General features: G+C 43.7%; 1 protein-coding gene across 2 annotated transcripts in view; it reads left to right on the top strand.

Moving 5' to 3' along the window:
• CDRT1 (CMT1A duplicated region transcript 1) overlaps positions 1-9,597 on the top strand; it is a 37,504-nt gene extending 27,907 nt beyond the window's left edge. Inside the window, exons 11-14 of one of the 2 annotated variants that reach the window (XM_021694665.1) lie at positions 1,524-1,682; positions 3,306-3,574; positions 4,486-4,557; positions 8,797-9,597. In XM_021694665.1, the coding sequence (XP_021550340.1) occupies positions 1,524-1,682; positions 3,306-3,574; positions 4,486-4,557; positions 8,797-9,596 (1,300 nt within the window). In that variant the 3' untranslated portion in view covers position 9,597. The remainder of the gene's footprint in view (positions 1-1,523; positions 1,683-3,305; positions 3,575-4,485; positions 4,558-8,796) is intronic. The other variant, XM_021694666.1, reaches the window with a different exon arrangement.
• Positions 9,598-11,500: the final 1,903 nt, after the last annotated feature.

The raw sequence follows: 11,500 nt of genomic DNA, 5'->3' as shown, positions 1-11,500 counted from the left end.
GGCTCTTTCCACAGTTTGGCTATTGTGGACATTGCTGCTATAAACATCAGGGTGCACGTACCCTTTCGGATCCCTACTTTTGTATCTTTGGGGTAAATACCCAGTGGAGATGCAAACCCTTCTATCACAGGGCATCTCTCCTAGCTCTGGTAGACTAAGATGCACTTAAGGCAGCAATAAATGTATTATATTTCCATCTTTGAAATAAAACTAGAACTTTGTTGGACTTTCTTATATTTATTTTACACTTCAGAATGAGTGATCAGTTGATTGATTGATTTATCCATCACATGAGCCACATTGGCCTTTTTTTGTCCTTTGAACATGCTAAGTATGTTCCTGCCTTTCAAAGTCTTTGTTGTTTCTAGTTTGCTAGTGGTTGGGACTTTGAAACATCTTAATCTGGCTCTTGGATCTGATCAGGGCTAAGGCCACATGTTATGGGGTGGATGTCATTCTTTTAACCCACTGTATCAGTGATCATGTTCTGAAACTTGAGCTGACACTCGCCATTTCAACAGATATTTATTGAGGACCTTCTATGGGCTAGGCCTGTGTTAGGTGCTGGGCATGCAAAGATGAGTAAGACGTGTGTTCTGCCCAAGAGAATCTCACAGTGTACCTGAAGTTTGTGTATATGTGCGTGGGAAAGGGGAGATGGAGATAAAAGGTGGTTTTATAGAGAAGGTAGCATATGAACGAGGCCATGAATGGACTTGGATAGGTACAGATGGCAGGGATCGAAGGACTTGCTTTGCACATACGATCTAACTAATTGGTGGCACCAGATTCAACTTTTTAGTATCATTAATAGGAATGGGGGAATTACATTTTGTAGAATTGAATACTCCACACACCTGGAGTCCCACTTGGCCACAGCCATTGCAGGAAGGTTTTGTTGGAGGCATCTAAGTCTCCTGGTCCTCTCTCTGTTTCTGCTGGTCACCACAAAAGGGAAGTCCTACATCCCATCCCTGGGTACAATTTTCCTTCGGAAAGTTTCACTGAAAGAATGAAAGCCACTAGTTTAAGACCCAGAAGAAACTGCTGAAATGTCAGGTTCTTGCTTCATATAAAGATGATCATTTTCCCATCTGTTCTGTTCTTTCTTTATCTAATAATGCTATTTGAAAAGGAATCACAACATTAAGTACTTCTCTGCATGGCTTTTGTAGAAGTCCGTAGGTAGGAGCCAAATTGTAAGAGAAAAGCACAATCGTCTATGTATCAGACCAAAGCAAAACAAAACAAAAAGCCACGACGGAAGCCTTTGCCTGTTGCCATCATGTGGCACTGTGACCAGTCTGCAGGAAACATAACAGCAGAATGGGAGGAGAGGGCGCAACCATGTCTTGAGGGTTAATGGCTTCCATCCAGAATTATGAAATGATGGCAAACATCTCAGGAAGGGCAGTCATGACCAATGCCTCCCAAGCACGCACCCCTAATCCCCCCCAAGCTACAAACAAATCCAAGCAGCTTCCCAGAAGACACGTCCTGCCTGTTGCTCTGTTCCCTTCCAGGGAGGTGCTCCACGTGGCTCTTGTCTTCCTCCGGGTCATCAGTGCCTGTGCAGATGGCAAGATCCGCATTTACAATTTCCTCAATGGGAACTGTCTGAAGGTGATGAAAGCCAATGGCAGAGGTGATCCTGTGCTGTCCTTCTTTACTCAGGGCAACAGGTGGGTGGTAGGTGTGGAGGTCAGGGCCGTGGGCTCTTCGGTTTGGCTGGTTTTCTTCTCCTCTGGGATACCAGCCCTGCATTTGCTGGCAGCAGGAGAGAGGGGGCCGTGGTCCCCTCCACTTTTGGCTGTAGAAGCGTCAATAATCATATGGCGGGGGGGGCGGATCGGACTTGGCACAAAACTTAGCAAGCAGGGCTCACGTCACTCTGAATTTGTTCTGGATGTCTGGGCAAATCAGGCAGAAAGTACAGTATGGCTCTGCTCTAAATGTGCAGCCCCTGTTTGCTCCCTGATGCTCAGTTCTGACACAAGGAGACTTACAGGAGGGGAGTGGGATGGTAGTAGCCGGGGGTCCAGGGTCTGGTGGGGCAGAGCTGAGCCAGGTGAGTGTACAGAAACCAGAACCGAGACCATTTGTATGTAGTATTGTATTTGTCATAGGCTAGGTTCAGGGCGTTATGATGTGAAAATACCCAAAGAGAGTTAACGTTCGCACAGCCTCACTTGAGATATCAGTGAATCTTCCCCAACCATATTGCCTTCCTTTTAATGGAACTATACTAGGGCTATTTCCCATCTTAAAGGGGCAGGACTGGTTAAGAAGTCTCAACAAAGGGACGCCTTTTCACTTTCAAAGTACTAATGCCATTAAAAAAAAAAAAAATCACCTCTGACTTCTTCTTTTTTATGACATCCAAAGAGAGACAGTTTCCTTTGGGCCTGAGTAAAAATGAGTCTGAAAGGGATTCCTGATTGGAATGATTCCCCCAATTCCATTCTAGCATTTCTAACCAAAACCAGTCACTCTTACGAGGATTTACGCTAACAGTTAAGGTCTTAAAATTCAGCCTTTTGGAGCAGAAAGGAACCTTCACATGGTATTTCCATGGCTCGTTTATGGTTCTGGGAGATCTAGGCACAGATTAGGGTGGATAACGTGCTCTGTGGACGTTGTGAATGACAGAAACCAGTGGGTGGATGGGGTTCTCTGCTGGGGGGCCTAGGTTTGGAACTCTTTCTACCAAGGCCTAAAGTGTGGATTAGGAAGGATGGAAATCATCCCGCTTTATAAAGTACAGCTGTTTTGTTTAAATGCCGAGCATGCACAGAGATCCTGGAAGGATAGAGGGATGGAGGGTGGGCTGGAGAGTCAGTGAGGGAGCAGAGTCCTCCCCATTACAGAGTTCTCCTTATCCCCAGCACAGCAATAAAACATGGCATTTGGATACCGTGCTTTGAGAAAAAAAAAAAAGTGAATTTCAAGACATCAGTGTGCAGAGTACCTAACCTTTCTGCTTTGGGCACCCTAGGGACGTGACACTCAACTCTATGAACAGAAATTCATTTAAAAATATTTTACCTTGAAAGGTGAGGGAATCGGAATGTACGTGCCCTGCTTACAGTTAATTTTCAAGAGAACCCCTCCCTGTTGCCTGCCTGTGACCATTCAGCGCTCCAGACCCTCCAACAACCTCCCACACCCTCTTTGTACAGTCATGTCCCGGGCACTGTTCCCTCAGGCTTATGGTTGGATGGGACAGTATTTGAAATGCATATTTGGAGGCCGGGCCGCAGTGGCCTTCTTGCCTTTTGTGGGCCATCTTGTTGTTTTGGTTCCAGGATGGTGATCAACACGGAGAGCAACATTCTCATGTTCCAGTTTGAGAATATAAAGTGGCAGTACTCCCTGGACCAGGCCAAACAAAAGAAGAAGGATGAAGAGGAGGACAGGGAAGAAAATGGCCTCACAGAAATCCCCTCCAGGTCTAGCATTCAGGCTTTCAGCCTGAGGGACTCGATGTCCAGTAAACAAACTGTGGCCCAGGAGTCCCTGTTAAGTAAACCATACAGGTCCCGAGTTTTCCTGAGGGCCGCCAGGGTACCTACAGGTAAGAGAGCTGAATCCCAGGCCACCTCGGTGGTTCCTGATGGAGCAGGAATGGGTGCAGGTGGTGGTGGTGGTGGCAGGACTCCTTTCTCTGTAGGATATTTTAGCCAATGATTTCTTGATGATGTAAATCCTAACCATTAAGGAAGGTGGGATACCATTCTCCAGCTCAAGAGAATCTCCTGATTTTCAAGGCCTGCGTTTACCGAACATACTAGAATCTTTGTACAGTAGATAACACTGGCCTTTACCACTTGCCATTCAAACCAAAACCCACCAACACTCTCCATCCCCATCCAAACATATAGTACATAATTATTTCCTTAGGACAGAGACAGGATATTACTATTCCACAGAAAAATGTTCTAGGCAGAAGGTGTTATCTCTAGAGTGCTGATTGATAACATGCATACCCAGAAAATATTAGTATGAAGCAGAAATGTGGGTGTGGGTGTGTGGCATATGGAATGCCATTTTAAGACACACAAAGAATAAGTTAGGCGTGGGCTGGAGTAGCGAGACTCCTTCCTTTCGCTTCTCCCACGTTTGGCATGTGAAACTGGATCCACAGGTCTATGGAGAACATCAAGAGGTCACATCCAGGTATGTTACATGGACAAATGATCAGAGAGACCAACAGGTGTAGATAAATGATCAGTTCTCTCTGGAGGAGAGAGACCAACGGGTATGGATAATGCCTAAAGCTTGACAGTCAGTTGAAAAAGTGGGTGAGAGGAAAGGCAAGAGGTGGTGTAGACCTTAGGCTCCAGATCACTTACCTGGTGTCATACGACAACAAACAGAAAGGTGATAGTTTGGGTGCAAATAAGCCAGATTACCAGCTATGCCCCCATTATTTAGACCTTGTTGAATTATGTCATTACTAAGATTTCCTTCTCAATCTTCATTTAGAAGTGTTATTAGAGGGACCTCCAAGTCAAGGAAAGTCACAATCACCCCGAAGAGATGGCAAGAAGAGAGCAAGTCCTGTTTTTAAGGAAGCAAGCAGCATAGATGGTGGGCAACAGAGTTTGGAAGCAAAATCCCTTGCAGGAGATACAACAAACGGTGATATTTTATTCCAGATCAGGGGCGAGATCCTCTCTCTCTCTTCTCCCCCCTCTCTCTGTTGCTCGCTCACTCTGTTCCATCTAGTTTTTCAGCAAGTCAATGACTGCTTATCTTTGAGAATTCAGAAAGGATAAAATGTCTGACTTTTCTTAAGGGTGATTGGTTTTCCTTAATTGTCCCCTTACTAACTTGAGGCCACAGCACGAACAACCTTTGTAAGAGCTGTGTTTCCAGTTTTGGGCTCACAGCTTGCCTCCCATGTCTGCCACTCAGACTTCTCACTTCTTGGACTGGTGTGTCATCATGAATAGGATGTCCCGTTGTTGTTTTTGAGGGAGATTTTGGTAAAGATTTAACATGCCTTTCAAATATTTTTGGCTAATATAATAGTGGTTCTTTGAATCAAACTCCCTGTAGAGACCAGCTTCAAGGTGAGGGTAAAACAGTTAAGTTTCAGGAGGGCTGTACTAACAATGAGCATCCTTGAATATGCCTATGATTAGGTACCTGTATAAGTATACCTTAGGGTAAAGTCTTAGGAGTGGCATTGCTGAGCCAAAGGATAACTGCCTTTAAAAATTAGAAGGATATCGGGGAGCCTGGATGGCTCAGCTGGTTAAGTGTCTGACTCTTGATTTCAGCTCAGGTCATGATCTCAGGGTCATGAGATCAAGCCCCACATCAGGCTCTGCACTCAGCGGGCAATCCACTTCTCTCTCTTCCTCCCTCTCCCCCTGCTCATGCTCTCTCTCTGAAATAAATAAATAGATCTTTAAGAAAATCAGAAAGATATTGCACCCCTGTTTATTGCAGCATTATTTACAATAGCCAAACTATGGAAGGAGCCCAAGTGTCCATCAATAGATGAACGGATAAAGAAGAGGTGGTATAGGGGCACTTGGGTGACTCAGTCGGTTAAGTGACTGACTTTTGGTTTTGGCTCAGGTCTCGATCTCAGGGTCGCAAGATCTAGCCCTGCGTTGGGCTCCATGCTTAGCACAGAGTCTGCCTCAGATTCTCTCTCCCTCTCCCTCTGCCCTTCCCGCTCACGCTCTCTCTCTCGAATAAATAATTTTTTTTTTAAAGTTGGAAAAAAAAAAGAGGTTGTGCGTGCGCACACATGCACACACACACACACACACACACACTGGAATACTACTCAGCCATAAAAAGGAATGAAATCTTTCCATGTGCAACAATATGGATGGATCTAGAGAATATAATCCTAAGTGAAGTAAGTCAGAGAAAGGCAAATGCCATATGGTTTCACTCCTATGTGGAATTTAAGAAACAAAGCAAATGAACAAAGAAAAAAAGACCAGAAAACAGATCCGTAACTATAGAGAACAAACTGATGGTCACCAGAGGGGAGGTGGGGGATGGGCAAAACAGGTGAAGGGGATGAAAAGTACACTTGTCATGATGAACACTGGGTAAACGTATAGAGCGGTTGAATTGCTATATTGTACACCTGAAGCTAATATAGTACTGTATATTCAGTATACTGGAATTAAAATTTATTTATTTATTTATTTATTTATTTTTTAAAGATTTTATTTATTTATTTGAGAGAGAGAATGAGATAGAGAGAGAGCATGAGAAGGGGGAGGGTCAGAAGGAGAAGCAGACTCCCTGCTGAGCAGGGAGCCCGATGCGGGACTCGATCCCAGGACTCCAGGATCATGACCTGAGCTGAAGGCAGTCGCTTAACCAACTGAGCCACCCAGGCGCCCTGGAATTAAAATTTTTTTAAATAATAAAAAAAGAGGAGGACACTAGCATAACTGATAAATTTTCTTTGGATTAAAAAAAAAATTAGAGGGACACCTGGGTGGCTCAGTTGGTTAAGCATCTGACTCGATCTCAGCTCAGATCTTGATCTCAGGGTCATGAGTTCAAGCCCCGCCTTGAGGGGGTTTACTTAAAAAATGAACAAATAAAAAAAAAAAATTTTAGAACGATATTACCATAGTCACCCTTAAAAAATGATATATCAATTTACAGTCCCACCAACAATGCATGAGAGCTCCCACTATACCCATGCCTAAATGGGTGTTATCCATCATTTTGAACTTGCTTATATGATAAATAAAAATGGTATTTACATTTTTTTAAAGCTGGTCACTAACAAACAAAATGTCCACCAGTGGGCAATGACTAAGTAGATAAGGAAAAAATCATACTATGGAATATTATCTTATAGCTAAAAATTGTATCATGAGGACAGACCCACATATAGTGATTTGGAAACAGATTCAAAATATATTATTCTACAAAAAAAAGACACCTTAATGCAAAATGAGTCATCACAATTCCTTTTTAAAAAAATTTGAGGGCGCCTGGGTGGCTCAGTTGTTAAGCGTCTGCCTTCGGCTCAGGTCATGATCCCAGGGTCCTGGGATCGAGTCCCACATCGGGCTTCCTGCTCAGTGGGAAGCCTGCTTCTCCCTCTCCCACTCCCCCTGCTTGTGTTCCTGTTCTCCCTGTCTCTCTCTGTCATATAAATAAATAAAATCTTTAAAAAAAAAAAATTTGAGTATAGTTGACACACAATGTTACGTTAGTTTCAGATGTACAACATAATGATTTGACAAGTTTATACATTATGCTGTGTTCACAAGTGTAGTTAACCATCTGTCCCGATATACATCCCTATTATAATATCATTGACTGTATTCCTTATTCTGTGCCTTTTACTACCGTGATTTATTCATTTCATTGCCAGAAGCCTGTATCTCCCACTCCCCTTCACCCATTTGACTCACCCTCCTCCACCTCCTCCCCTCTGGCAGCCATCAGTTTGTGCTCTGTATTTATAGGTCTGATTCTATTTTTTGTTTGTTTATTCATTTTTTTTTTTAAGATTCCACTTATGAGTGAAATCACGTATTTGTCTTTCTTGGTCTGACTTATTGCACTTAGCATAATACCCTCCAGGTCTACCTATGTTGTCTCAAATGGCACGATCTCGTCCTTTTTATGGCCACAAAATATTCCTGTGTGTGTGTGTGTGTGTGTGTGACCATTGAGTATGATGTTAGCTGTGGGCTTTTCATATATGGCCTTTATTATGTTGAGGTATGTTCTCTCTAACCCACTTTCTTGACACAATTCCTTTTTTAAAAAAAATTATTTATTTATTTATTTTAGAGACAGAGAGCATGAGTGGGGGGTGGATGGGGTAGGGAGGGGCAGAGGAAGGAGAGAATCTCAAGCTGACTCTGCACTGAGCTCAGAGCTTGACGTGGGGCTCGATCTCATGAACTGAGCTGAAATCAAGAGTTGGATGCTTAACTGAATCAGCCACCCAGGCGCCCTGACACAATTCTTTTTTTCAAAGGAAGAAAACTGTGCGTGTTTTTTAATACACAGGCAGAGTGGTTTATTCTGGGATTAGAAGGACAGTGGGGAAGATTTTGACATCTTAATTTAGTTTTGTATGCTTTAGTAAAAATAATATCTTACTATTTAATTGCAATGTAATAATATTTAATGTAATCATTAATTTAATATTGTAGTTATTAAATAATATTTAATGATTTAACAACAGTTCATAATTTAATAATTTAATGAAATATTATTTATTTAACAAAGTAAACAGGGAGATATCTGAAACTTCATTCCATCTTAATGCCCATACACAAACATCTTGGGATAAAACCCATTTTGTCAAGGAAAATTATATGCTCAGCGCACTTTTGCATTTTTTTTTTTTTAAAGATTTTATTTATTTATTTGACAGAGAGACACACAGTGAGAGAGGGAACACCAGCAGGGGGAGGGGGAGGGGGAGAAGCAGGCCTCCCGCGGAGCAGGGAGCCCAATGCGGGGCTCGATCCCAGGACCCCAGGATCATGACCCGAGCCGAAGACAGACGCCCAACGACTGAGCCACCCAGGCGCCCCTTTAATACACACTTTAATACACACACACAATACTCGAGTACTTATATATTTATTCAAAACTTGTGTTGAATATGTCATAATTTCTAGTGTCATAGAGGATTTTTTTGCACATCTTGGCATGCCTGTTGGACCACAAAGACCTCAGTTTGCATCGCCGTTAGAATGGGTTTAAGTTTCATGCATAACTACTTACCAGTTTTCATGGAACACTCTGACCTGCTTTTGTTTTCTTTTTTTGAAAAATCAGAGGACGAGGAGAAAGTACCACCTGGAGACTTGATCAAGCGCTCAAAGAAAAAGCGCTGGCAAGTCCCTATGTCGGCCGACCAGTTCCTTCTGACGGTTAATGCCCTGCAGCAAGCCCATAATTCAGGGGAGTTTGCCTATCCCCGGAGGCCCCAAACCCAAGTCACTGATGCCTGGGGACCTTCAATTTCACACCCAAGGAAGGTCCTGAGTTTCAAAGGAAAATCAATCCAACAGGCAGTTGATAGGTTGAGGTGGAGTAACCCTCCCATTGATGCGAAGCAAACCAGTATTCCCTTGGAGATCCAGAAACTGCAGCCCAACCTGAAGAACTCTTTGCACAGTCCCCGAGTCCAGTCCACCATACCCCAGCCTGCGATTATCCGCCCCAGATTCGCAGGCGCCCTCAAGGATGAAGGCCAAGCGACCGGCTCCATCGACGGGACAGTGCGCCCCTGCAGCCCGTTAACCAGCCTGCAGGTAATTAAACCGAACCGCATGCTGGCTCCACCCGTGGACAGGAGAACCAAGTCTGTCAAGAAAGAACGACCTTGCTTCTACACGACCCTTGATCCCTTTAGAATGAACACCAAGTTCATGTTGTTGACCGTAAAGGAGGAGAAGGAGTATGCGGAAGCCAAGATGAAGGAGTTTCAGGCCAGGAAGCCCAGTGAAGTGGTCAATCCAGAAAAAGCCAGCAGAGCTGCCTGGATCAGGAAGATCAAAGGCCTGCCTATAGATCATTTCATGAAGCAAGGAAAAACAGCAGCCCCGGAACTTGGGCAAAACGTGTTTATCTGAACCAGCCTTGGGAAATGAACGTCTTACAATAAACAGAGAACCCAAGTGGATGTTGGTGTTTGGCCTTTTGTTTTGCATGTTTGTTTGTTTGTTTGTTTTGAGCTGTCTCTTGGCCATGTGGGGAGTCTTAATTATCTTCCTATAAGCCAAAGAATTGATATGATCGAATCAAGAAAACAGAGGCGGGGGTGGGGGAGTGTTGCTGGAAGAGATTGGCATTTGTATTCCCACCGAAAACCATTTAATGAAACATGAAAGCCTAGCTTCACTGGTGGGTGATGGGAAAGTGATCTTTGGAAATTAAATACCACCCATCACCACCAATTTAGTGCTATCATTCTGGTAGCAAATGAACTGATGGGATTGTATCAGAAGAATGCATTGGAATTCCCTGGTATTTTTGCACCAAAGCCTGATGAAGTTCAATGACTTCAGTTAAGAATCTAAAAGGAGAAGCCCTCAATGGGGTTGACCTATTGGATTTGAGAACATTATGTGTTCTTTTCCTTCTCAGGGCTAACTCCTATGGAACAGAATTAAGCATATTCATCTTTTCTTCAAGGAGGAACACTAATATCAAGTGTGTTGATGTTTCCACCTAGACCTCCCAAGGATGGTGTCAAGGACCAGGCAGGTAATTGAAAAGAGTGCAGCACACCATGGGAGCTATGACCCATTGGAGAACTCAAGCCCTATCCAAACGGGTAGCTTCTCCTCAGTGGCTCAGCATGACCATGGGATTGTGTGGGATAATAGAAAATATATAATGGTCTCTGCCCCCAGTTCCTGGCACAGAGCTTCTGAAACCCTTATAAATTTCTAGCTGATATGACCACTACGATTATCTTTTGTTTTATTTATTTATTTATTTTTAAAGATTTTATTTATTTATCTGTTAGAGAGCGTGGGCAAGAGAGAGTGAGCGAGAGTACAAGCAGGGGGAGCTGCAGGCAGAGGGAGAAGCAGGCTCCCTGCTGAGCAAGGAGCCAGATGCGGGACTCGATCCCAGAGCACTGGGATCATGACCTGAGCTGAAGGCAGCCGCTTAACCGACTGAGCCACCCAGGCATCCCATCTTTTGTTTTAATAAGGGGACTCAGAGTGGGCTCCTGGATGGCTCCTGCCTGGGGCCTGGTCACCAGAAGGACCTAGGTAGGATTAGAAGCTTGGGAATTTTAGCCCCACCCCACATCCTCCAGATGGAGTTAATGGGAGTTAATGGAAGTGGAGTTAATGATCCATTGTGCCTACGGTGATGAAACCTCCATAAAAATCTCATTAGCATGGGGTTCAGAGAGCTTCCAGGTTGGTGAACACATCCATGTACTGGGTGACGCACCCCAACTCCATGAAGCCTCCCAGACCTGGCCCTGTGTCTTTATCTGGTTGTTCATCTCTCTTTTAATAAACTGGTACATGTAAGTAAGTGTTTCCCTGAGTTCTGTGAGCCCCTCTGGCAAATTAATTAAACCCTAGAAGGGGGTCATTGGAACCTTCAATCTATAGCCTGGTCACTGGATGGAGCGCGAGTAGGCTCTGTGCTCAGTGTGGGGTCAGCTTCAAATTCTCTCTCCCTCTTCCTCCTGCTCACTCTCTCTCTCTCAAATAAATAAATAAAATCTTAAAAAAAAATTAATGCAGCACTAGTAAATAGCCATGTAAAAATTGTAATTTCTATGGAAAGGATCCCCTCAATGAAGGAAATGTGCTAACACATTATTCCATGAGTCTCCCAACAGCCCTTTGATGTAGGCCAGGCAGATAGGACATCGTTACGGTCACATTGTTATAATCAGTTTCAAAGATAATGTAAAGTCCCTGAATTTCAGGTCCTTCATGGAGCAGCACGACATCTCCAGCGATTAAACTTGAAACAGTAGTAAGAATTACATTTACTATTTACT

This window comes from Neomonachus schauinslandi, chromosome 15 (genome assembly GCF_002201575.2).
Source record: "Neomonachus schauinslandi chromosome 15, ASM220157v2, whole genome shotgun sequence".
In the NCBI taxonomy this organism is placed as follows: domain Eukaryota; kingdom Metazoa; phylum Chordata; class Mammalia; order Carnivora; family Phocidae; genus Neomonachus; species Neomonachus schauinslandi.
Note: the sequence above shows the minus strand (reverse complement) of the source record. Positions and strands in the feature narration are given on the sequence as shown.